Source organism: Stylophora pistillata, chromosome 5, assembly GCF_964205215.1.
Source record: "Stylophora pistillata chromosome 5, jaStyPist1.2, whole genome shotgun sequence".
In the NCBI taxonomy this organism is placed as follows: Eukaryota; Metazoa; Cnidaria; class Anthozoa; order Scleractinia; family Pocilloporidae; genus Stylophora; species Stylophora pistillata.
The window spans coordinates 39,639,550-39,666,070 of NC_142523.1; the positions used below are offsets into that span (position 1 = coordinate 39,639,550).

General features: G+C 39.3%; 1 protein-coding gene across 1 annotated transcript in view; it reads right to left on the reverse strand.

The window, feature by feature from the left end:
• Nucleotides 1-3,958: 3,958 nt before the first annotated feature.
• Nucleotides 3,959-26,521, reverse strand: part of LOC111335971 (cadherin EGF LAG seven-pass G-type receptor 1-like) — a 44,410-nt gene continuing 21,847 nt past the window's right edge. The window contains exons 18-39 of the mRNA XM_088762161.1: nt 25,768-25,879; nt 25,570-25,616; nt 24,174-24,300; nt 22,963-23,066; nt 22,327-22,429; nt 21,615-21,768; nt 21,071-21,137; nt 20,417-20,483; nt 19,342-19,457; nt 18,966-19,092; nt 18,484-18,525; nt 18,296-18,379; nt 16,731-16,920; nt 15,772-15,816; nt 15,553-15,591; nt 15,168-15,269; nt 14,767-14,823; nt 14,351-14,395; nt 13,833-14,136; nt 12,566-12,769; nt 8,464-8,496; nt 3,959-4,966 (exon numbers count right to left, since the gene is read on the reverse strand). Coding sequence (XP_088618287.1) covers nt 8,475-8,496; nt 12,566-12,769; nt 13,833-14,136; nt 14,351-14,395; nt 14,767-14,823; nt 15,168-15,269; nt 15,553-15,591; nt 15,772-15,816; nt 16,731-16,920; nt 18,296-18,379; nt 18,484-18,525; nt 18,966-19,092; nt 19,342-19,457; nt 20,417-20,483; nt 21,071-21,137; nt 21,615-21,768; nt 22,327-22,429; nt 22,963-23,066; nt 24,174-24,300; nt 25,570-25,616; nt 25,768-25,879 — 2,158 coding nt within the window. The 3' untranslated portion in view covers nt 3,959-4,966; nt 8,464-8,474. The remainder of the gene's footprint in view (nt 4,967-8,463; nt 8,497-12,565; nt 12,770-13,832; nt 14,137-14,350; nt 14,396-14,766; nt 14,824-15,167; nt 15,270-15,552; nt 15,592-15,771; nt 15,817-16,730; nt 16,921-18,295; nt 18,380-18,483; nt 18,526-18,965; nt 19,093-19,341; nt 19,458-20,416; nt 20,484-21,070; nt 21,138-21,614; nt 21,769-22,326; nt 22,430-22,962; nt 23,067-24,173; nt 24,301-25,569; nt 25,617-25,767; nt 25,880-26,521) is intronic.

Below are 26,521 nucleotides of genomic sequence, written 5' to 3' on the forward strand. Positions count from 1 at the left end.
TTCCTCCGTGTCGAGGCGGGATTGTGAAGCGACTCTGGTATTATTCTCTGTTTAACATTTCTGATGCGACTAAAATCACTTACGGTGCACGTTCACTAAGCGCTTATGTACCGCTTTCTATTTATTTTCGTGCAGGGATATTTTATAAGCGGCACATGGTCAATTTCGTTTGATGTTCAATGAAGAACAATGATTTCTTTTACGCTCGTTCAAAAGGGGACGATCGCCTAAGCTCGGCATTTGTTTTGCCCAAACGCATCGATTCAATAGCACCAATTACCTTTAAAGCTAGAGAAAAGATTGGAGGCGCTTTTTCGCTTCGGGCACAAGTCAGTATTGGTTCGTTCGGTAAATAAACAAGGGCCATATTCAACGACAAGGCGATAATTTATGCTCAGCGGAAAGTATCTTTAAGACCGCGACAGTTCAACTCTTATTGCCCTTCATTGAAATAAAACATGAAAACAACTGTATCTATCAAAGACTAGCAATCAAAAGAGAAAAAATTCAACCAAAGGCCAATTATATTTGATTGTTGACAATAAAAAAATTCAGAGAAAAACTAACTGTGTAGCTAGTATCGATCTCCAGAAGCAAATTTATGTGCTGTAATTAGCGATGGTTAGCCAGCCAGAAAGAGTTGCTTTAGACACTAGCATTTGCTCGCCTTTTCTAATCCTATGGATTGGAATAATTCTACAATCAACCGAAAATAGAAGAGCTTGTTTTCAATCACGCAAGTGATCCGGAAACAAGGGTCGAGACTTTTGAGTTTGGACTTGGTTTAAATCCGCGTGTGGAATCCGCCCAATTTTTGACAATTGCCACACAAAAAATAGCGTGCACCACAGACAAGTTTGAGGGTATAAACGCTTTAGCATTAATGCCAAAATCTTCTTGCAAAATTATCATAGATAGATAACAACACTAGGGATGAAATGAGGTAACATGAATAGTTTATTTACCTGAGAGGGAAATACTTCATTGGATAGATTGTTCAGACATATTTGGTGCGAATCTCAAAATTGACCATGCCGACGAAACTCGAAAAACTTTCGGAAAGCCTTTCATGGGAGTCACCGGAAAGCAAAAAATATCATGAATAAAAAAAATACGGAATTAATGCGAGTTACAATTCTAAGGTGGCAAGCGCTTGCAACGAAAGTTTCAATTCCCCAAACTTGGGTTGACTGGGAATCACGCGATGTGTTTATTCGAGACAGAAATGAAGCTCTGATTTGAGGGCGTGATTTGCACCTATTGTGGTTCGAATGTAGCTACGCAGTCGATAAAAGGCTTTGTAGCCCACATAACAATCCCCTTAGCCAAGACGGATTATAATTTGGTAATAATGGTGCTTTTAGAAAGAAACCCAGATATTAAACATTGTGTAGTTTAAGTTACCGTGACGGCGAACGAATGGTTTTATGTCACTGAAATGGCTTTACTACCATAAACATGCATCTGCAAAGAACGAACTGATCTATTACAGGCTCTTTCTCTGATGGCGATCCTTGCTCGTGATATTGTATCTCGTTGTGTGGATCATAGCATGAAATTGTTGTTTTCCAAACTAATTATCAAATCCGTCTTCTATGGCCTAATCGCACATCTGTGTAATTAAGCAACTCTTCGTTCTCAACTCGGGAATTTCCCGTGTTTCGTTAAGGACTGACACTGTCCGAGCACGTTTTCTGAATGATGCTTATCTCCAATAAAATATGTAATACGTCAACGCATACAAAGAAAATAAGCTTCTTGATTCAAAGCCAAAACCATTTGGCCTGACCTTCAGCCATTACGCAGGCATTTTGACGAAAGGAAAACCCTTAAAACTACAATAGAGATATTTAACCCGCAAACTTGAGAGAAATAAAACACGCGATGGAATTAGAGTTTCGCTTTGTAGGGGGCCTGATGGATAGTCAGACTTCTGATAAAGGAGTAAGTGTTGAAATCGATTTCGTCATCTCCCAGAGGAAAGGGTACATTTGATAAGCCCTGCTTGCCAAGGAAAAGACGAAATATAAATAGGGAGTGAACATTTTTCCGCGTTCTCCACTATCTTTTGCTTTTGTCTCCGCTATCTTCGCGTAGAGAAATGGTATCTTCGGTTTAAAGGTCACGAAATGAGCTATCTTTTAACGACAACAAAATTTGCGCCTCAATCGCCCCAAACTAGATTTTCTCTCATTCTAGTTACAGACTCAAACCCCCCAGTGTCCCGGAGCAATTAGTAACGTTTCAAGACAAAAACTGCCGCTTATTTCTTTCTTATCAACGACTTGACTCTGCAAGAGGCTAGACGGTCAAGAAACGTCTTTGTGCAGACATGGACAGACAAATTTATGTTTGCCGCTAACGGAATTCAAAAGAAAGGCGGCTTATTATCAAGTTATCAACTTCACTTGCCCACAGTTAATAACCGAAAATGTTTTCGTTCTTCGTTGCTATAGCAATTCTCTGGCGAAGAAACAATCAGATGGAACATTCTGACCGATCGATCGTTCTGCGGTCGAAAATTAAAATTGGTTGAAATCCAATGATCTGTCTTGTATTATAAAATTCAACCACATTCCGGATAATTTCAAAGAACACTGTTTCCTAATAGCATTTTTTTTTCCTTCCACCACCCACGCCTGAGACAGTTGTTTTGAATTTTATCAACTTATGGTCGTTCGCCTTTTGAATGAAAGAGAATTCTCAGAGTTGAAAATGAATATTTTGCAAGGCTTTCAAGCTGAGCTGTCTTTGAAACAAGACATTTGAAAGATCACAGGCACCGAAAAAAGACAACAGAGGGTTTATTAGTTTATTAGCTTATCTTTCCATCAGTCTGTCTTTATAACCGACAAATTTCCTGATTGCTAATGGCTGAGAAAAGAAAAAAAACTTGTGTAATGAAACGGGAATACAAATTGGCATGAACTGTTTGATCAGGCGAGCCGGAATTTATTTTTTACATTAGCAGACGAAAGGATTAGCCTAGTTTAGCACCATGTTAAGCGATGCGACCCGAAAGAGTGTTTGCTTAAGATCAAAACCACTTCTTTTTCATTGAACGGAAATGGGGAGTAAACAAACCGAAATTTTAACAATAGCATCGGCCGCGGAATAACATTAAGCCGCCAACAAGCGGGGCAAAGCTTTCCGAAGCGAAACATTGTTGCCTATTTTCTTAAAAGCCAAGCAGATGCGAGTTTCCATGGATAACTGTGTTAATTAATTCTTCACATGGTAATTGGCGAATTCACACTTCTCTGGTTAGAAAGAGCACCGCGGGCACGGTTTTCTTATTAGGCAAAACTGCGGCAACGACGAAGAAATAAGCCCTCCAATCAATGGGCGTAGTCCATACCACTTGCCATAGGCAAAATTAGCATACCAAAAGGAGATGACAGTTTCATTAATCAAGAAAACACTATTTTTTTTCTGTTTTAAGAAGGGCTTCACAAAATCACAGAGCTCGCCCACATGACAGAACTTTTAACCTCAAACTCCGGGATGTTTTAATTATGATACAAACTATTCATCGTGGAGGGCAGATAAGAAGAAACCAATAGAACCTTTAACCTTCCCGTAAAGTGTAAACAACTTCGCCTGAGGTAGTTCATTTAAAACAAAAGGCTTCAAGACATCAGGAATAACAAAACTGAACAATTCATTTGGCGGCAAGAGAAAGAATTCGACATTTAGCCATTTTATTCCGCGGGAGAGCGGAATTTCTTCACAAAAGCGACACGATACACTTTTTTCTACGATGAAACTTCATTTTTCCCTTGCGTTTTGAAATGTTTAATGTTGCCGCATGTAGACCGATGTTTCAAATACAATACAGTGATCACTGTAAAAGTAAAAGTAATTATTTCGGCAAACACTAGCGATGTAATTAGCGACTTTTAACTTAAGGCAAGCCGATACTTGTTTTAGGATAGTGATATCAAAGAAGCAAGTAAAATCAAATCGACATGCATTTTTTATTTTATTCACACGTTCCATCAGCAAAAAATGTACATAAGAAGTAATTCTCTTTAAAGAAATTGCTTTGAAACGAAAAAAATGTACATAAGAAGTATTTTCTACTTTTTAGAAATTGCTTCGAGGTAAAAAAAATGTACATAAGAAGTAATTTCTCTTTTTAGAAATTGCTTTGAAACCAAACACACTGGAAGTAAAATAAATAACTCATCGGACACCTTCGCAAAAGATCAAATGGAGTCTTGCTATTGTCTATGCTCGGGTGTTTTGATTTCATTACGTACTGAAAGTTCAATTTAGAATTGGCTACAACAAATCTTAAGCTAAACAAGCTAGGAAATTTGTTATCGGCGTGTATATTTTTAGGCATTTTCAAAGCGCTCACATGTAAACTAAGAATGTTTATTCGGAGAACTCACCTCCACTTTCGCCGTAGTTAAAACCTTAGCTAAAATACGAATTTTTTTTTCCTTTCCAAGCAAATGAGTGTAACAACAGTAGTAATAAATTATATTCCATTTGCAATTTGAAACTTTGAGATATCTAATTAAAATTTCACGGTACGAAAATACTGCAATCATGTCGAGCTTTGATAAAAATATTTTTCCCAGCTGGTCTAAAAAGCTTACAAGCGGTTTGTAAGAAAAACCTGCTTCTAAAATTCATTTTAAAAAAGGTTGAGAAATCTGCGCTAAATATAGGTAAGAACATATGTACAATATTAAAGGTTTTACAAACCAGATAAAAAAGAGGAGCAAACTAAATTGCTTCTCAAGAAAAAAAAAAGGATTTTTTTAATCTTGGGTAAAGCATGTCGGATTTACGAAATGAATGTTCACTTACGGCTAGTAAAACAAACCATTTTCGAGGTAAGTTTTGAAATCTTAAATACAAAAGGCTTATCACTCTGGCTAAACAAAAGCTTGTTGAATTCAAGAGTACCAAACTTTTGTTACGTTCTGCATGTGTTTTGTCTAGTTGTCGAACCCTGTAAGAAAGAAGCAAAAATAAATAAATAAATAAATGAACAAAACTGAGAATATAGAAAAAAAAATTTTGTCATGACGACTGGTTCTAGATTGGGACAGTAAAAAATAGGAACACACTCTGAAAATATTACTTAAACTTATATTAATCATGACGAAAAAGTCGAAAAATATAAAATAGAACATATCATTACAAATAAACGTTTTTACTCAAGTTTCTGTGTAACCTACACGTGTTCAATATGAGCATTTTTTAAAAATTTAATATGGGCATTTTTTTCTGCACTGCACTTCGAAGCATGCTTCCTCTTAATAATAATAATGAACGTTCTTAATACGCATTTAAGAATCTCAATGCGCTTACAATAATATTTACTAAGGTTGAGATCGGACGTCAGCATTATCAGGCGCCTCTGGCAGCCGCTTTAGTCCATGTAACGACCTCACCTTTTCCCACCCATCCCACCCCAGGGGAGGACATCCATCACACAGTAATCTCGTGCGTGGGAAATTAACGTCTCCTACCCCTAACCCTGCAGGAGACGGGACCTCCATTTATTCGTCCCTATCCGAGAAGACTAGAATATCTAACCATTTCTTGATGTTGAGAAAGGAAGCATATTCTTCTCAGTTAATTTTAAGACCCTGAGTGTTGGTCCGGCCGGTATTGAACTCTCGACCTCCCGCACGGCAGTCCGGCGCTCTCCCAATTGAGCTAACCAGGCGGCGGTCTTTATAATAATTAATTTAGCGAAACTCTCTTAGGTTAACATATTGTTGGGTGGAAAACTATGCGTTTAACACTTAAAAATTTTCGAGCTTTGCCTCTAGACTCAACTTTCAGTTCATGTTGACACAAAACAAGTTAGCGTCCTTTCAGCCACAAATACCGCAAGCCGTTTTCCCGGATGTATAAGTTCTCTAATTTTAGCTTACAAGAAGCTGTACGACCCAGGAGTAAAAAAATAGAAAGGTGAAGAGATCGACAATACGTGGAGGTTTGAGTCCACCACAACAATAACCGAAAACAACGTAGGCGTTAGGGGTGAAGGGCCTAGGGGAGGGGAGGGGGGATCAAATTGCTCAGATACTTTGCTCAAATAGCATGAAATCACCGAACGATATCTTTAATGAGTTGGTCGAGGGCATATTTGAAAATTTATGTCTAGTTACTTGTGCAAGAGTGGACATGTTCCTTTGTAAATGATAGTCCATTACCATGACAAGAACAATTTAGAAATTTTTGGAATGGAGGCATAAAAAACTTCACTAAAGTACCGCCATAGAGGAATTTACTTGAGATAAATAAGCACTTGTGTTAATGGCAAGTTTCAATAAACGAGCAGACGAATAATATCACAAACGACCAAGTTATCCTTCAAAATTGATTTACGACAAGGGAAACAAGGTCCAGATTTAGCCATGGCAAACACGTGCATGTTAACAATTAAAGGAAACTTGACATAGAGCTGCAAACTAAGAAGATTACAAGGTATTTCAAAGACTCTAATACACACGGGATGTATAATAAATTCACGTATGATTAATAACAGAGATGAAAACCAAGCACAAAGCGATAAAAGGCAGAAGGGAATTTCATACAGGAAGTCGGCTTAATATCTAGAAAATTCGCGAATCTAGTAAGTCTAACTTTGTACAAGAATTAGCGCGCTCGAGACACGAGATATAAAACGCGCGTGCAAGAGATTTCTGAAGAGGGAATATCACGTTTGCAAGTGTTTGCTAGGCACTCGCTGATATTTGTTTATTTGATGTCAGAGTTATCATTACTCAAGCTGATTTACATCACAACACGTACGAACTGATCTAAATTGCTAGCGGGAAGTTTGACTTTCAATTCCCGAATGATTACTATAGCTAGTACCAAAATAGAAGAGAAAAGATGAGACAAAAAGGAAATTCCAAAGAGGAGGAGGTAGAAGCTAACGTACCAGCTTGAATTGGAAGCAAATCACTGCGCTCACAACACGAGATGTAGAACAAAAATGGAAGGGATTTTGAGAGAGAGGAAATATTAAATTTGTGCGTATTTGCAAAGCTCTGGCTTATATTAGCTAATTCGCTATCCAAAAGAGTCTTCCGTCACGTAGATTCATATCACAACACGTATACATTGGTAAAAATTTAAAAGGAAGCTTAGGGAAGGAAATATTTATATCTAAGAAAGGTTTAAGGAAGCCTCTATAACCTTTTTACAAAACAAAACCTCACGTTTTGGAGCATTGTTCAAAATTCAGGGACTTTCTAGCAAAGGAAGTTGGAAGATGAATTCAAATACAGAAGATTATTAAACTGGAATACAACAGGAGAGCCCTAGAACTTTATTTTAGTTTTAGAAAATAAAAAAAAGGAAATCTTAAGAAAAGTGGCAACAAAGCTTTTAAAAACTTTCCCGTCTTGAATTTACGAGAAATTTTAAAAAGGGAATAAAATAGTTTAACGGGGGAAGGGAAAGGAAGTTGTACTTAGCCTGAAACTGATACAGCACGTGGACATAAATGACGAGTCTCAATATTGTATATATAGCATCGAAGAAAATACTAAATAAACTCCATCAGTGGGTCACTAAATCTTCCATCAGAAAGAAGCCGACAGTTAAGGGAAGGATGAGTGAAGTCCCTTCCTTTAATCCAACATATTTTCAAATTTAGGCACAGGGTTACTATTACCTTTAAACACGGGCAAGAGATAACAAACTGGCGTTATAATTTCTCGACGTGGGGGAGGAAATTAAACTATTTCAAGCAGTACACCTTGAATTTTCAGTTTCTCCTTTTTTTCTTTTTGTGAAAGGAAAGGGAGATCGCTGGCTGGTAATTCAAGTTGGTGGTGGCAAGGGGAGTGGAGTTTATTCTCTTAATCTTAAATCTTAAAAGGGAGAGAGGAGAGAAGGACAGACGAGGAAGCACTTTGGTATTACTGTCGTCTATCTGGCACTGATCGGTTAACTATTGGCTTCGATAAAAAGTTTCCATTCAATTAACAATTTTCTATGTTTTCACACTGTTTTCTTTCTTCCTACTCGACCCGTCCAAACATAATAACATTCTCAAACAAAACATAACAAAACAAGAGGAAACAAGCCAAAACAAAAAACTAGAACAGCTGAAATAAAAAACTTGAACCTTGATTTTGCCAAGGCCTACGCACAAAGCAATAGAGCCAGTTTTTGGTCAACGCAAATCAAATGTGAAAGCTTCAAACCAAACCGTTTGAGCGGACTGTCCGCTTAGAAGTAGAACAGAGCGAAAACAAAGACATTTCGCTCAGTCAAGCGAGAGTTCGTGGTTTCGTCTACGGTTTGAAACGCATAGTTGATCATACAACCCCCCTGAAAGTCCACTGACCCGTAGCTTTTATCATCCATTATCGTGTAAGCTCTAATTTTCAATCCCACCGCTGCTTAACGATGCAGAAAGACCTCAAATAGGATGAAAAATAACTCGCCAGTAATCGATAAGAATAGAAAAATACCCACCAGATAATTCCTTAGACTTGGGAATCTTGAAACCTGCCAAGAATACAAAGAAAAGTCGTTAATCCAGTTGTTGTGGAGCAGACAAAGTGTCGGGACAATGAAAACTGACAAAGCTGGCAAACCTGCTTCTATTCAATAATAGTTTTGTCCCTAACAGGGCGCACAAGAGCTTTTTGTCCACGATTGAATTAGGCACTGCGGGAACACAACTTACAAGTTTACAACTTCAACAGAATAATCTAGAGGCTACAAGATTTGTGATCAAATTCCCACTGAGGCAAAACTATGCACTGCCTGTGATTAATGCAGCGTTTGTTCGTAGAAAAACCGATTTTGCAATTAAAGTGCAAGCAAAGAACTATTTCTAAGACAATTTCTTAAACTTAACAACTAATAAACTAGTGATGGGAAGGGAATGTGAAAAAAGTCTATTAAACTCATTAGCGCGAATATTAAAACAAATCCTTGTTTATCATTTGGCAGCTGTTGTGATCCGTATTGTTCAACCATTATTATATGTAATGAGAGAGAAAACCGCTGGGTTTCGCAGCAGGAAAGAAGTGCGTAAAGCTCCCTTACTAAGACCTCGAACAAAAAAATCAAAGACCTAATCTGTGCAGTAGGTCGCCACACGATGCCCTGACCGCGGGAAAGCAAACATTTCTTTTGTCTCGTTAACGTTGGTCGTTATCACAAAACATATGTGTTAATTTGGGTTAATTAAGCGGTACTTTTTATTTTTAGCCTTTTGGCGAGATTCGGGTGTACAAAACCAGTAAATGTAATTACATATTGTACACAAAAACAACAACGCAACAGGGTGCTAAAAACGTTCTATGATATAGACCCCTACGAAGCAAGACCCAAGCGAGGTTCACAAAATCAAAGCAATACTACAGCTAAATATGCCCCAGGAAAAATGGCTCGTCTAAACAAACTGTCCTTTATACGTACTTTAAAAATCGTTACGAAGAGTTTACACAGCCCCAAGTGTTCCCAGAGCAACTTTCTTGCTGCAAAATCACGAACCTCATTCGAATCTTTTTCTTATTAGAGAGCTTCGCGCAAAGCTCAAGTTATATGCTGAAGCAATTTACATTGAAGAGTAATAAACAAAAACAAAAAGTATAATAACAAAAAAAAAATTGACCACGAAATTAGTTTAAAATTCATTTCTCCGAATAAAAGAGACTTAAAAAATATCAACAAACAGAATTTGGAAGCCACGTTCTCGTATCTTGTCAACGCAATAGGCAATAACTACCATGTGAGTATTTTTCACTAGCTTTCCCATATCGGGACGTCATCGACGAACTCAAAGCGAACAAAACCTTCCACATTAACATGGATTAAAGGCAAATGAAAATGCTGTTCGGTAACTTTCATTGGAATCTTCACACGCCAAGCTTTTAGCAAGAGGTTTGAATGCTAGAACTATCCTGCTCAGTTAAAAAAAATAATACTGTGTGGAAGTGCGGGTCACTAGCTCAAAATGCAGTCTGAAATCGAGTTATATTCACAAAAATAACACCTAATACAGCATACAAATTTAATTGAGTAAACATGTTGGACTATAGCTTCTACTTCATTTGCTACAAGCCAGTTTTTCTCCACAGAAAGTGGGAAGAGTAGAAACCACATTGAACAACATGCGACACGAAAGATCTGCTCAAGTCGGCTGTCAAAGATTTAGAGAGAACATCAGTTTGCTTGAAAAATCTCGTGTCTTTCGGTGGAATACAGATGAGAAAGAACAGAAAGGCCCGGATACGTTCTCCGTGACAAATTCGGCGAGTACTGATAAACGTGACGTGAAAGATTAATGCCAACATCAGCTTAGAAAAAAATAAGCACGTACAAGATTTTTTAACCCGTAGGAGGTTCCGTCTGCCAGAAGTTCGTATTTTGTTCCAATCACGAACATTTAACAATAGACAACTCGAAAACACAACAAATTTCTATCAAACACACGTTCAACATCTGTCTTTCTACGACAACTGAGCTAGAATTTATTATCTTTCCCGTTCTTAGTGCACACAACACTTATTTTTCTACATTTCTGATTCCACAGGCATGCAGAACGAGTTTCAGAAACAAAATTACGACATAGTCTTGGATGCCAATTGACAAGTCCTCTAAAACCACCTAATTGCGCATCTCACGAGCAAAATAGAACTACCTGGGGTTGGAATCTTCACGGGATACCAAGATTTTTCCTTTTCCCATTCTCGTGACAAATGTCTTTAAATCTTCTTATACACAACAAAGGGTGTTGTCGTTCCTCTAACAAAAAAGTCACTCACCGAAGGTTATAGCTGACGAAAAAACTCCACAAGAGATCTCTTGAACAACAGTCTCTCAGCAATTTGTAAACATGCGTTACCTCAATCAGAGATTTCCGGTTTTGGATAGTTTAAATACTTCGTTATTACCTCGAAAAGTTCTCGTGAATCACTTTTGTCCCTCTCATAAGGATAAAAAAATTTAAACTTTAAAAAATCGATTCAGTTTTTGAAGTGTTCAAAAACATACAGAACCACGTGAGAGCACCGTTCAATAGCTTTCATTAAAATAGGCATGCACCATGGATTCACAAACGGTCTTTCAGTGTAGAGTCACCATACAGAGCAACATAAACAGAACCTTGTCAAATCTCTCATGAATATATTTTCTTGAAATAATCACAGCCATGAATTTTTTTCAACAAACTGAAGAGTTGAATCCACTATTTAAAGCAGATCGAACGCTGCTTCATGAAAGAACTGCTTCCACGCTTTTATCTGATGATCATCAAGTTTATCAACAAACTAAAAGCCGAAAACACCTTGCACAGTTGAAGGAAAGAAACCTTATGAAGGTGCTGTTCAGCAGCTTTTATTTAAAACCTTGTACACTTAGATTTCATCAACAGACTTAAAAGCTAAAGCAACCCTTAAGCTAGCAACGCCTTATGCAGGATGAAAAACAGAACCCCACGAACGCGTTGCAAGCAAGCATTCATTTAAATGATTAAACAGTTAGGTTGTATCAACGAAAAAAACACTGCACAGTTTGATACACGATCAGAAGACATCCAACTGAATATTAGCAAGCTCTAGCTTCGAAAAGCCACAGTGGGCAGCAATGCAAGCTGCACATCTAAACGATACTTCAACAACTGTCATTTGAATGGTCACAGTTGTCAGACCTCAGGGGGGGGGAGCCCCTACGAATTGGCCAACTCTGCTGCGTCCTTTCCTTTTCTTTTCTTTGTTTCGTTGGAATTTAGTGAAAACTGAGAATGCTTAAGTCGAGAATGAACAATTCTTTTCAATTCCTTTCCTCCAGGTTTCAATTTAGTTCAAAAAGGTTCTCTCGTGCCACAGAAAACTGTACAAGCTAGAGAGATGATGAAGAAAAATAACCTTAAAAAGGTTCAGGACTAGATGAAAAACCTGTAAATAATCACGACCACTTGACGAAAGATGTTTTTCGTCTTGTCACGAACTTAGGACAAAGAGAATATTCTGGGTCCCCGTGAGGAATCAAACCTCAGACCCTAGGATTGCGCTCTCCGATGCTCTTGACACCGCGCTACGAGACTGCGGTGCGACAGGCCATTACAAGTTCATAAATGACAGGCGTCCGGCACACTGCTAGAATCAGCAGTTTTGAAAGCCTTCTGTGAGTTCATGAAATAAGCAAGACGGGGACTCTGTCTTATTTCTTTCATATTTTCTTGGAGAAATAAGATGCTAGTTACGCTTAGGGACCAAGAGGTTAAGAGAAACTTGGAAATGAAGTGAGATATTCTTTGGTCTTGCAACGAGCTTGGACTTAAAAAAAAAACTTTCACTTCTTGAATAAAGGCTGATAGTTTCGAAAGAAACTGTTTGGGGCTGCGTCGGTTGGGGTAACGAAATAATTTGGATATATCAACAAAGTTGAAATGGTAAATTGGCCACCGTAACGATTACAAAAGCTGACGTTTCGAGCGTTAGCCCGACGAAGGGCTAACGCTCGAAACGTCAGCTTTTGTAATCGTTACGGTGGCCAATTTACCATTTCAACTTTGTTGATATATCCAAATTATCACTTCTTGAAATGCAAATGACAAACTTACACTGACTGGTCGCCAGCTTGCACTCGGTATTCCTCTCCATCAAGCTGTACTAACGTCTCCTTCTTCTTGGAACCTTTCTTTCTAAATCTGCGTTTTTTCTCCTTCTGATCGCTAGACGCGGAGCTCGCACGGGACCGTGGTCTGTCTCGGCGGTGTCGATGTTTGTCCTTGTGGTGATGATGATGATGATGATGTCGATCAGTGCTATGGCAGACAAAAATATTAACACAAGTGGTTAATGGTTGATAAGGATGATACAGACGGGAAGATACAGTCAGCCTTCTACAGAAGTTCCCTAACTTTTTGAACATGCGGCTGCCGATGGTGTGCAGTGAGGCCAAACCCAAACACTCGAATCTACTCGTACACTCAACCCTTTAAATCACAGAAGTGATCAACTTGTAACTTCTCCCTATAATATCCATACAAAATTCAGCAATCACTTCATAGGAAGATTTAAACCTATCTAGTAGAAGTTGTTATCTTAATCAAATAAGAAATTCACGTGACTAATTTATAAGGAAATGTGCAGCAGTTACAGGGGGGAGTTGACAATCAGATTTTAGGTCTTATGGCGGCGCTACACCGCCGCTAACCGACTTTCTTTAAAGCCCCAGTTTCCACCTGATGGTCACCTTGGAAACAAAAGAGGCCGTTGCAGAAAGATGGCCGTTATATGCGGGTTGATGTGCAACATGACTAAAAACAATCAGGAAACATCAGTTTAGCCTTTTCGCGGACGTTTCGAAATACTGACTTCTGTTCGAGAGACTACTATTTATAAATACATTGAGTTGAATTATATATTCTAAGGTTTGACTTAGGAAATGGCAAATGGGTTTTTCCTCCCATCATGCATCAGTCTCTCTTGTTCAGCAGTTGACGAGTTAACTCCCAGAAATGGTTTTCGTGTAACTTCTTCCTTAAACGTCCACACTTTATCCAGCAAACAGGTAGTGACAATACTCAAATTTATTAGGTAAGGTAAAAAGGTAAAGTCTGTTTAAGAGCCTAGTGGCCCATTAGACTGGTGCTTAACTCCGGTTTCTGTAGCATGAAGCGACTAGGAGTATTTCTACTCCCCCCTGGATGGGATGCCACTCCAACGCAGGGTTACCCCCCAGCATTAGATTTGCCGGTACCCATTTATCAGGTACAAGTTGGTATCTTGGTCTCACACCAAATTCTCGTCTGAAAATGTAACAGCTAAAAGGGAGAATTAAGAATCAGACCTTGGAAATTTTTTTTGAGGTAAATAAATCATTACCTGAGTGACTTATCATCGTCATCGTCACCGTCATCATTAAGCTCTTCCATAACAGGAATAGGAACAGGATTCTTAGGTTTCTTGAGAGCTGACTTCAGAGGCTTCTTTTTCAAGCTGCTGTCCACAGATGGAGTCGTATCGGAAGTGGCCGCCGAACCTGACACCCCCTTGTCCTGTATAATCTCGGGGACGGCTTTGAACGAATGACGATCCTTCTTACGATCCATTGTCGGTAACTCTTCGTCACCGGTGTCGGAAGATTCCGATTCAGGTTCTCTTAACGGCTCTTCTTCGGGTGTCGTTTCTGTGACGAGGTTGGCAAAGGAAGATGGGAACAAGAAAAAAGGAATAAATTTCTTAAAACATAATTGCTAAAGTAATCAATTAAAAAAGAGACGGCGTGATCTGACTGGGCAAGAACTGAGTCAAATCTTAAAATCAGATACGTGCTCTGACGTGGGAAAGTGGTTAACACAATCAAAGCATTACGTGAACGTTAATGTACTTTATTCACTCACCCATCGGTGTGCTATGCATGGGTCCATCCGAAGCGTAGAAAGGAGCTGGAAATAAAGGAAGAAACGAGTAAGAAGTTTTCGTTAAAATACAGATCTTGGGACAAAGTTGTTGAACTTAAAAGCTAACCGAGGGTAGATATGAATGTTTCACCCTTTCCACTATGACATCAGTATGTATATTCTCCATATTGTTCTCTATTCATTTCCTAAGATGCTGACAAGGAGAATTTGTTTAACAATCAAGAGCTTTTTCAGTCAGTGATCATTTCGTTTATTCTCGTTACCTTACTGTGTAATTTTTGGGTGATGTTTCGAGGAGAAATTAGATGTCAGTCAGTCTTAGGAATAAAGAGGTAAGATTGTTAAGCGCTCTTAACGTGGCTAGCTATACTTTAAAAAATTATTTATTTTCCAACCTTTTCGACGTTTCTTCTTTGGAGTTTTATCCTTCGGCCACCCGTTCTCACTCGGAACTAAGAAAGAAAGAAAACGGTTAGACACTCGCCAAAGAGATTCTAGTTATTCGTTGTGGTAAATGCACCAGTAAAGAAGTATTATTGTTTGGAACACAGAATTTGCTATGTTAACATGCTCAACTTTTTGGCGGTCTGTAACAGCGTCAAGATAGATTAGCTTCTTCGAATGCTTCGACACTCTTTCTTAGAGCGTAGGGCGCGTGTACACGCTGTTGTGGCAGATTGGAAATTACTCTCATCTGCCATACAACTAAACAGACTACATTTAAGTGATCCAAAATAAAGTTCATAAAAAATTTACGAGAAGTATAAATAATACGACAGAGTCATGTGCTTTGTACCTAGGTCATCTTCGGATTCGGAGGAATCAGACGGGAGACCAAGCGAGGAAGGCCGCTCCTCTTCGTCTTCGGAAGATGACTCTGGTTGGGTGGTGCTGACCTCTGGAAAAGAAAATTATTGAAAAAGGCGATCAGTGGAAAAACATGAATATTGATGTGCAAATACCTTTTTTTATTTTTTAAATCACGCTTTCAGCACATGGAAGCAATCTGTCATTTTCCACGGACGAACATGAACACAGCTACACACGAGTAGTAAGAGGGTACGATTTGTAGGTAGTGAGTAGTTACGGGTCACGTGGTGGGCGCCCAGTCAATAAACATGGAAAAAAAAAAAAAAAAACACTTCGAATGATTTATGCTTCTATTGTCTTAAAAACATTACCTGATTTATCCGTCTGTTCCCATATTTTCCTGGCTCGCTCTACAGATTCAAGAGAAAAGAAAACGGGATATGTAAGTCACTGTTTAAACTTGAAGCGGAATCAGATTTACGTGTCTATTTCACCCATTCTTGTTCACCTAACCCCTGAGTATTTGGAGTTTGAGTAGCCAATCAGGGCGCACCTTCGACGATATCCACTGTTTTAGTATAAAATCTTACCGAGTTCAGGATTATCGGGGTACTTGGCCCTTGGCGATTTTCCATCTGAAATTAAAACAAGCAATGAAATATTAGTTCCCAGAATGGAAGAACTGTACCACAACCTATTCTTTGGCTTGCGGGATGAAAGCTGCTAGAAATTAAAAGGGAAAAATATAAACTTCAAGGGAACATTTCCTTCAGGACGACTCTATTGAAGGGAATCCTGCCGTTAATGGTTAAACAAATTTGGTCTTCATGAAAAAAAAAAATTATAATAAAAAAATAACGCTCTTCCTACCCGACTGAAGAGACACATTTAATCAGGGAGCACTTCTCTTTGGTCCCCAGGGTGAACCCTGGATGTACGTTCCATCGTTTAGTGTCAAAAAGAAAGCGCTGTAATTTACTTAGAACATATTTTCTTTACATAGACACTGAAGGGAATTTATGGAGCTGATTTAAATGATATGAACCAAAGCTCATCTTTCAAACAGGCAGTCTAAATCCCACAGGGATCAACGAACGCTTTCCATTCCACTAATTTATTCTTGTTTTTCTCGCTGCCATGTTCCCACCAATAACGTAGCTCCATTCTCTGCCTTTAAAAGCACACACAACCCACAATTCCTCTATTCGCTCCGACGAAGGGCTAGCGCTCGAAACGTCAGCTTTTGTAATCGTTACGGTGGCCAATTTACCACCTCAACTTTGTTGATATATCCAAATTATAACAACCTAAGGCCTCCTTCTTACCCCTCCCCCCTCCCCCCCACTTCCTTCGCTTTCGTCTCAGGCTGTTCTCTTTACCCCTTCAACTTTGTTGATATATCCAAATTATAACATCCTAAGGCCTCCTTCTTACTCCCCCTCCCCCCCCCCCCCCACTCCCCACTCCCTTCGCGTTCGTCTCAGGCTGTTCTCTTTACCACTTCAACTTTGTTGATATATCTAAAATATATGACATTTCAAACACACACCTGGTACGCTGGTGTCTTCATCCCCTATGGTATCTGTGACACTGTTGTCCGTGGTAAACTGACTCGTTACGCTGCTACGGAAACCGCTGCTGGATGGTTCTGTTGTAGACGTGCTGGTAGCGTTTCCTTCGTCGTCAAAATCGTATGGGGAACGGAGAGGAGCTGTCTCGCCAGGGTGAAAGGAGCGTTTCTGAGGAGACAAACGGAAGCAGGGCCTTTCGTTACACAGGTGAAGCAAGAGAGAACGAATCAGTAAGTCGGTTGAAAGAAGGTGGAACGCAAGAAAATGCAATGGTCCCGCGAATTCGAACAGGAAGGGGAGGGAGGGTGCATGAATTGAAAAATGGGAAAAGAAAAAAGGGAGGAGAAATAGGTAGATTGATAAATGGGAATTACAAAGCCAAAGTGAACTTGTGTTTGGCTATTCTTCTTTAACCCTTTAAATCCCAAGATCCAATTAGAAATTCACCTCTCATACCACTTTACATTTCCTTGTAAGTTAGAAGGAAGAGTTCGTTGTTACATCATAATGATATTCTCCGACTGAAATGACTTTCTTTTCTCATAACGTAGTTACAAGATAACATAATGGATACACAAGTAGAAGTTAAAAATTAATCACGTCAGGGAGTTAACGGGTTAAGGAAAGCTTACTTGTTTACTTGGTAGGTGATAGTAAATTTTGAACCGATGTGACAAGCGAGAGAAATGGGACAGCCAAAAACTGACATAACCCCAAAAACGGGAGAGGTTGGGTCGGTTGAAAGATTAGCTGAAAGACGAAAAGGGTTGACGATATGGCAGACTATGAAATGATCTTTTGAAAAAGGGTCAAGAAGTGGAGAAAAGTTGGTTAAAAACAAACCTTGCTTGGGATAGAAGATGAAACAATGAATTTAGATTGTCTCATTTCAGGACAGGAAAGGGCGGGTTAAGCACAGAGACGGAAAAGCAAATCTTGCGTTGGTACTAAGGGAGGGGAAGATTAAGCACAGAGACGGAAAAACAAATCTTGCATAGGTATTAAGGGAGGGGGAGGCTAAGCACAGAGACGGAAAAGCAAATCTTGCGTAGGCACTAAGGGAGGGGGATGTTAAACACAGAGACGGAAAAACAAATCTTGCGTAGGTACTAAGGGAGGGGGATGTTCAGCACAGAAAAGGAAAAACAAATCTTGCGTAGGTACTAAGGGAGGGGGATGTTCAGCACAGAAAAGGAAAAACAAATCTTGCGTAGGTACTAAGGGAGGGGGATGTTAAACACAGAGACGGAAAAACAAATCTTGCGTAGGTACTAAGGGAGGGGGACGTTCAGCACAGAAAAGGAAAGACAAATCTTGCGTAGGTACTAAGGGAGGGGGAGGTTAAACACAGAGACGGAAAAACAAATCTTGCGTAGGTACTAAGGGAGGGGAAGGTTAAGCACAGAGACGGAAAAACAAATCTTGCGTAAGTACTAAGGGAGGGGGAGGTTAAGCACAGAGACGGAAAAACAAATCTTGCGTAGGTACTAAGGGAGGGGGATGTTCAACACAGAGACGTAAAAAGGGTGAATATTCCTCTTACAAAATGTTGCGTGGGTTTCTGTATCCCGTATGTCTTGTCCTTAGTCTTCCAGCGCATGTATACATTCTTGAACTCCTTCCGAACCTGAAGGTTTTTAAAATAACGCAAGATTGGTATCGTGGGAAGTGAATCGAATATTTCGCACCGATTAAGTCGAATTGAATCTTCAAAAATAATATGTCACTCACCGTCTTGTCCAGTATAAGATAAAACACTAGTATAAACAGGCCCTGTGAACGAGACAAGCTCATCATAAATTTGTCGCTTATCGATCGACTTTCATTAACGAAAGGACTACAACTCTCTAAATTCAAGGTATTCAGCTTTCATAAATTTCACGACGAATCCTTTTCAGAGTTGAAAGTGAAAAGGAAACAAGCGATTCGCATCTTATTGATCATATGTGTTCAGGCACTGAATTAAATTTTTTGGATACGCTTTCTTAATCCGTTGTTTCAAACTCTTCGACCCAGTTTTGAAGAAGTTTGGGTGAGTAAGGGTTAAATGTAACGAAAATTTTGATCTTCTGCTGACGGCTTAAAAGCAAAGTGATCCCAGTTTTAGCAGCAAAAAACAACTGGATCAATGAAATCCTCCACTGCCTCTTCACATTAGATTAAAAACTGCTCTCTGAAGAACAGGGCACTTCACTGCCGGAAGTGATTCTAACCTGGCAGAACGTGAAGGCAGCAAAGACGTAGTGGAAAGTTTCTAAATCTTCATTGACCATCAAAATGGCGAAGGCGAAAGAAACTCCTATCAGGGGGAGGAGACCGGCTGTAGCTCGTAATCCAGCACTGAAGTGATAAAAACAAAGATAGATAAATAACTCATGTATAAATGGACAACGAAATATCCAGTTAAAAACATAACAGACCAGTCATTATCTACTTCTGCTTGCGATATGTATACTTGTGTCGAGGGCCGTTTTCACGGTGAAATAGGAGCTGCTATACTTAGGTTTGTGATTACGCCTCTAGTGAAAACCAGGCTTTAGCAGAAGACGATTGGTACGCTTATAATTCAGTCAAAAAAAATTATCTTACGTTAAGTTAGACTGTTCGTCGTCGTCATGGTGATGGTGGTGATGGCGACGTCGTCTCTTTCTTGATTGTTTTTTAAGTGACATGAACAACGCCATGATAAAGACGAGTGTGTTGAGCTGCGATGATAATTAAAAAAAAAAAAAAAAAATCAATGAGCAACATGACGTACTAAATCAATAAATGTGATGATGTTTAAATGCTGCACCATTCCACTCAATAAAATTTGTGCGTAAAAATGAGAAATTTTAGACCCTCATCTTTCTGTAACTGTTTATGATCTGATCGCCGTGGCAACATCATGTTAAGTGCGCTAAAGGATGTCATTGAGGATAGAACTGTTTCATTGATCACAACAAGAAATACGTAATATTGTTGTGCTACTGTTCATCAATTCGGTATTTGCAGGGGAATTGTGCATGGGGAATTGGAAGGGAAAACAGAGCGAGGACAGATCGGTAAAGTGGACACTGGACACGAACCATTTTACTTCTAAGATCTCATTAATAATTCTCACTGCTGTCTGCCATATAATTCTTATGACGTTAGTTCAGAGAATTTGGTTTGGATCAACATATAATCTCCTGGCCATGCTTGTAATATAGCCAACTGGTTTGCCTTCGGCCAGTTGGGATTCTTAATCATGTTATTTTCAATTTATTTATTTGTTTCAGTTGTTTGGTGGAAAACCTGTAAACTAGCTCTAGCTAAGTGTTTCTCCACGTTAAACTGTTTATTATTTATTTATTTATTATTATTATTATTATTATTATTATTAGTTGATATTTTTCTTTATTCTCATCACTTGTCTGCTTGATATTGTATTGATATTATAAGGAGAAGTTCTGTCTTGGTCACTCATGGGAAGTCACGATTGTCTGGGAAGGAACACAAAAAGGTTGAACAGACCAGACAGATGGCAACACCGCAGGGGAGGGGGGGGGGGAGTGTGGGAGGAAGAAAAGAGTGAGAGTTCAGCTTTCTAGAGATGCCACTGGATATTCTGAAGAGATTTTGAATTCGCTCGGTAATATTGATATATGGTGTCAGTATTGGGACCGTTTGTGAAGCTACTTACCGCGACAATGATAATGATCGGGATCGTAAAGGTCCAAATAAGTGTTCCATCTGTCGACATCCAACAGCTGGGAAAAAAAAAAGTCAAATAACCAGAAATTTAGAGGGACCGGAAGGGGGAGGATCACATGGTTTTCAGGGGGGGAGACCCAGCGGGTCTTGTATACGATGGTCAAATACTGCAACAAAATTATCACTCTAAGTCTGGGAGTCTTAAAAATATGAACAAACTGTTTTCGGGGACTAGTAAAAGGTTTCACTCAGTGACCATACAAAGGTGACAGAGCTGAATAACGTATACGCATGCGCTAGGTTTTGCCGCGGAAACACGGATTTTGAGTCGTTCGCATGGTTGATTTCCTATTCTGTTGCTTCGAGGCGTCGTTTTCCTTGCCGCTTTTCTTTTACAGAACAACCTCCATAAACTTGGTACACCCCCTAAAAGTTTTAAAAAATTAATGTTCTCCTTAAAACCTTTGGAAATAGGAAAGTGCCTTCGACGAAAACAGAGTTCCCCGGTTTTAAAAGTCAGCCCTTATTATTTTCCGCTAATGTCGCTAAATTTTAGACCTAGGACTCTTGAGCCCGTGTTGTTGACCGCATACCCTCTGACGTAGCATTTCATTATTCAGCTCTGTCTACAAAGGTTACTTACAATCGCTGGTTCCCATAGCCCTCGTTCGCCAGGCCAGCGGAAATCCCAACCACAATAGCAGGACATCCTGAGAAAAAAACAACAGAGTTCAAACCTCTGCACTAGTTTCACAGAAATCCGTGTTTTATGGTTCGAGTATTCAATTATTTTAGTAAAAAGTGTGAATTGTGAAACGCTATCTTCAAATTGATGATGGTGAGTGAATATTACAAGTATGCGACTTAAGATAGGTTTCATGTACCAGTCCCTTCTCTCCCCCCCCCCCCCCCTCCTTAAAAATGCCCGCTTACAACTCTTGAAAGTAAACTCATGAACTCCAATATCTGATCGTTAATTCTCATCTCTGGTTGCTACACATTTCCTAGTAAATAAGTAGCAAGAGTTTGGTGTTATGTCAACATAACATCATTCTAACTGATAACTTTGAGTATTCTCATCGCCTATTTACTGGATAATGTAGGCTATCATGGAAAGAAATTACCTGTTAATTATTTCTACCAGTTAAGGGTTAATCTCCCAGTTGGAGAACAGTAACATGACTTACCCCACCCCATAAAGAAATAGAAAGACATTTTTCCAGTGTCTATATTCCTCTTTTCCTTGAGCCTGCGATACATGTGCAGACCTTCGACGAACATCCACGAAAAAGAAGCGCTGAAGAAATAATGCAGCACTATGGCGATCAACTGACACAATCTCTGCAATGAAAAAAATAAAAGCATCGTCGTAAGATTAGAAGCCAAACTAGTGTGCTGTAAAGAAGACTAAAGCTAGATTTCCACCGTCGCGTTTTTGTCCACGCAAGTGAACGTGAACACGTTCGTTGAAATAAACGTTTACGTGCGTAAACGCATCCTTTAAGTAAACGTTGCCATACATCCACTTTCACGATTTTTTCAAGGAGTTTACATGCGTTTTACACACTTTGCAACCGCATTAGCGCAATTTGCTTTAGTTTAGCGTGAAAATACTTAGACACGGCTAGCGAAAACGACCCTAAGGCAAATAGTTACATTCGTAACCAAAATATGTGAAAAGCTCCTTGCTCAAGAGCGTAAATAACGCTCCGGGAGTTATATATATCTTCATAAATTTCACTGAGAGCTTAAACTGAAATCTAGTGCGCGCTGTTAAAATCGCCCTTGAATTTACAGGTCTCTCTGTTGATTTGCTTTCCCCCTAGGCAGTAATTCGCTGAAAGAAATCTAGAGAGAAAAACAACCGTAAACATACGTTGGCCTTGTAATTCTACCAACCTGATCCGCTGTTCTATTGATTCCCAAAAGGAACGTCAGCTCAGCGACGAAGACCGCTAAAATAAGGCACTTATGGATTGTTATCGAGTTGCTCTTCAGTTTGCTGTTAAGGAAAAAAAAGAGAGATGATAGTGATAATGATGCATATATATACAGTGCATCCTCCATAAGATTATGTTCTAATGCACTTTACAACACTTTGCGGGGAGCTTTGGCAAGACTACATTTAGCAGCTTACACTGCTAAAAGTGAATTTTACAGGTGCAACCAATTTAAGAATTTTTATGGAAACGATGCCGCACCACAACACCAAGAGAAACGTTTCCTAATCTCGCGAGAAGTGTGTGGCTTGTTTTCTTTTTTGTATTGTATTAAATATATGAATCAGTAGTTTCACTAGCAACCTTTGTGGCTTCCTTTGGTGTTGATGTGTGGGATCCCATGAAAATGGGTTCCCACTCCACTGATGAGCAATCTCGTGATCAGTGGGCAAAAAAGGGAAAAAGTGTATGCGAGGGTTAAAAGTGTCCGTGCAGGGGGAGACCATGATAGGACGATAAGGAATATTTCCCATGATTTCTTGCAACCGTTGTTAGAGGGATAGATCAGTAAAATGACGAAAACCGGAAATATTACCGTAAACAAAAGAATGATATAAAGGCTGTAAGTAACAAGACCAGTGACACTGATATACCAATGTACGTCACTAAACGCATGGCAAAGGCTGCTTGCTCGGGATACTGGTGGGAAATCAAGACAAAAAAAATATATTAGTGACACTGCAACAACACACTACCTCTCTAGAAGAGAAAACAATAAAAACAACAACTTAAACTACTTGACTTAGTTTTATTTCTAATTTGTGAACCCAATTTCATTTCAATCTTCTCCCTAATTATTTGGATCCTTTTGACCAATCTGTCTTTCTCAAAGGTTAAATATCAAACTCGAGTTTCTGGTAGATCTACATATCAATAATATTTTTTGAACTATTGATAGAAAATTTAATATTCGCTTTCCTACTGCAACAGTTTGGAAACTGAAAACAACTTCCTCTACGAGAAAAAGTGAGACTGACTCTCACACAGACCTTAAAATAAATAACCCTATAATCCCTAGGATAAACAAACACTACAATGCTTTCTACTGGGTACCTATTTTATTTCTATTAATTTCCTAATTTTTAAGTAAGCCCTTTAGCTCCAAAGATCTGATTGTTAATTCTCCCCCCTAGATGTTACGGTTTCCATGTAAATTAGATGCGAGAATTTGGTGTTAGATAACAGGGGCGGATCCAGGAATTTTTGATTGGGAGGGGGGGGGGGGTCCAAACTTTGGTTCAGAAAGGACTGTTGGACTCTTTTGAAGAAAATTACTTCTCCCCCACACCCCCTCCCACCAGTCGCGGTTGCACGTTATAATTCCTTGGCCGCTTACCGTTTACTTGGATTCATTAATTTAAAAAATCAGCCAGTTAAAAAGTGATATACGATCCTGCGGATATAAGAATTTCAGTCTCAAAGTTGTAAGCGTCCGGTCTGGTAGGGGGGGGGGGTCCGGACCCCCCGCACCCTCCCCCTGGATCCGCCACTGGATAAAGACAATTACTTATGCCAGATAAGTTTGAGCATTCTCGTTAGCTGTTTTCCGGATCTAGTAACTTATGGATATTATAGAGAGAAGTCTTATCTACAACAACTGAAATCGAAATATTCAATTATGGCACTCGACCAGATTAGATTTTTAGTTATTCTGGTAACCATCATATTTGTAAATATTTCTCCTTTAAAAACAAGGTAATAATTGTGTTGCTGTTGTTGTAACAACTCCACATCCATCAACCTCACCTGAAGATTCAAGTCTGACAAGACTGCAAAAGCTGTCAGGTGGGTGCAAGAGCAAACTGTGTGGGTTATGTTAGAAGAAGTATCTTTTTTACACCCGGAACGTGACCATCCACCACCGCGCGTGTCTCTGGTAACGAAAAACAATAGGCAGGTTTAGCAAACACAGCGCAACTTCCGGTTCGTGAATTACTGCTCTCGCAGTTTGACTGTAGCGGCGTGTTTCCGGTGGGCTCATGAAAGGTCACCACGAAAAATGCCGTAATACTCTTTCAATGCTACTTGACATCAGCCTGAGTTTAAGAATTCCCCTTATTAGCAAAGCTTGACCTCCCCAGGCGTTATTATCTAAGTTTCCTTTGGCCGAAATGCACATTACGAAGCAAGGTACTCGTTCTTAGCTAAAGAGCAACAATGAAGAAATCCAGACCACAAACAACGAATCAGTAAGTTTGATAATGGCAAATGAAAAAAGGGCATCAAAGTCATCAAAAGCGCAAGAGCGAAGCGACATTTTAGCAAACGTCGGTACTTGCAATGCCCTTTATATCTTTTTAGGATAATTTCAGAGCTGAGCAAAGAGTTTCCAGCAATCTGATTGGTCGAGCGGTTCCTTGTAAACCGCTCCACGCGGTTTATATGAAATGTTAAAATAAAATGTTAACGAATGTTACTAAAATTTTATGATTTTAGAAAATTCTCCTTTGTTCAGCTCTGAAATTATACAAAAACAATTATTCGCCTCAGGTTCGGTGAAAATCGTCGAATAATCCCCTCGACTTCGTCTCGGGGATTATTCGACGATATTCACCGAGCCTGAGGCGAATAATTGTTAAATATTAAAACTCGTGCGGTTATGTAAAGTGTTCGAAAGTTGTAGCATAGCAAGTATTTTTCAAAATGAAACAAAAAGGACGTTGTAAGAATCAGGCCTGCATCAAGAAATAACCAAAAATACAAGTACATAACAAATACAACTTTGGAATATTCTAGCATTTAGTGCCGCTCGGATGACGTGTAACTCCTTCATTGTCTCTGATTGGCGGTCTCTAGGTTAACATGTTCTACCGCTGACGACAACTCAGAACGAAAGTGTGTACTCAGGCGCGAAAGCTGCGCGACTTGACACGAGTCCTTATGCTACCAAATTTAAGAATGCAGAAGTAGAGCCCCGCTAACTCAACCTTGGTTCCTCCTCCCCCCCCCCCCCCCCCCCACGTAACTCGAACAAGATACGATTCCTTTGCCCCATTTTCCCATTCATTTTACTTTTTACTATCAGCTAACTTGAATCTCCGCTAATTCGAACCTTTTTTTGTTTTCGTATGGAGCTCGAGTAAGCGAGGTTCTACTATATGCAACAACCCAAAAGATTAAAGATGTTCAATGTTACACTCACGGCACTGAGTAATTCCAGTGTACACAAATGTAGGACGAGCGATTGATCTAAGGGAAAAAAAACAAAAAAACAGTTCAGGTGACATACAAACCTAACATGACAAGCCATCACATTGACTGAATGGAAAACCAGGCTTACTGTAACATCCTTTCGATTAGTTTCTCAAACAAATGCAAGCTGAATGTAGCGACAACTTACGCGTCTGTTGGCAAATGCAATGCGTACTGGAGATGTTAAAGGCACCATTTCCATCTGAGGTAACTTAACAGAGATGACATCCGAGCTGACTTCAACGTTGTATTTCGAGTCACTGGGAGGGAAAAAAAGAAAAAAACCTTGGTTATTGCACAAAAATTCTAAAGAGGCTATATGTTGGGACGATTCGCATCGATTTTGCTGATTAAACCACAGAAAATACACATTAGGGGAAGGAAAAAATTCAGAGATTACACCAAAACAAGGAAGGAACAAGAATTGCTAAGCTTGCAGAAGACTAAACCTTTCACCTCCAAGATCTCGTTAGTATTTCTCCTTACCTTCTGCCATACAATTATTGTAATGTTAGTTGGGAGAATTTGGTATTGGATCGGCTAGTAAAACCCTTATTGATATTGGAAGAAGAAATTCTGTCTTGGTCACCTCTGGGAGTCGAAGAGTCAACAGGAAATGAAGATGTCAAACTTGGAAATCATTTAGGCTTTTAAGATATACAAACTACAACAAGGGCTCGTTTAGAATGAAGAAAATATATAAGTTTTATAAAAAAAAACCAAAAAACAAAAATAGAATAGCAGTTATGGTCGAATCTTTAGGTACACTTGTATTTTCAATTATTTCTGGTACATGTTCTATTTTTCAGTAAAACCAACGTGGACTACGAATAGTCCCTGCTTTTAAGCGAAGTCCGTAAAAAAAAAATCCGAGGAAAAAATAGATTAGGGCCTTTCTAAAT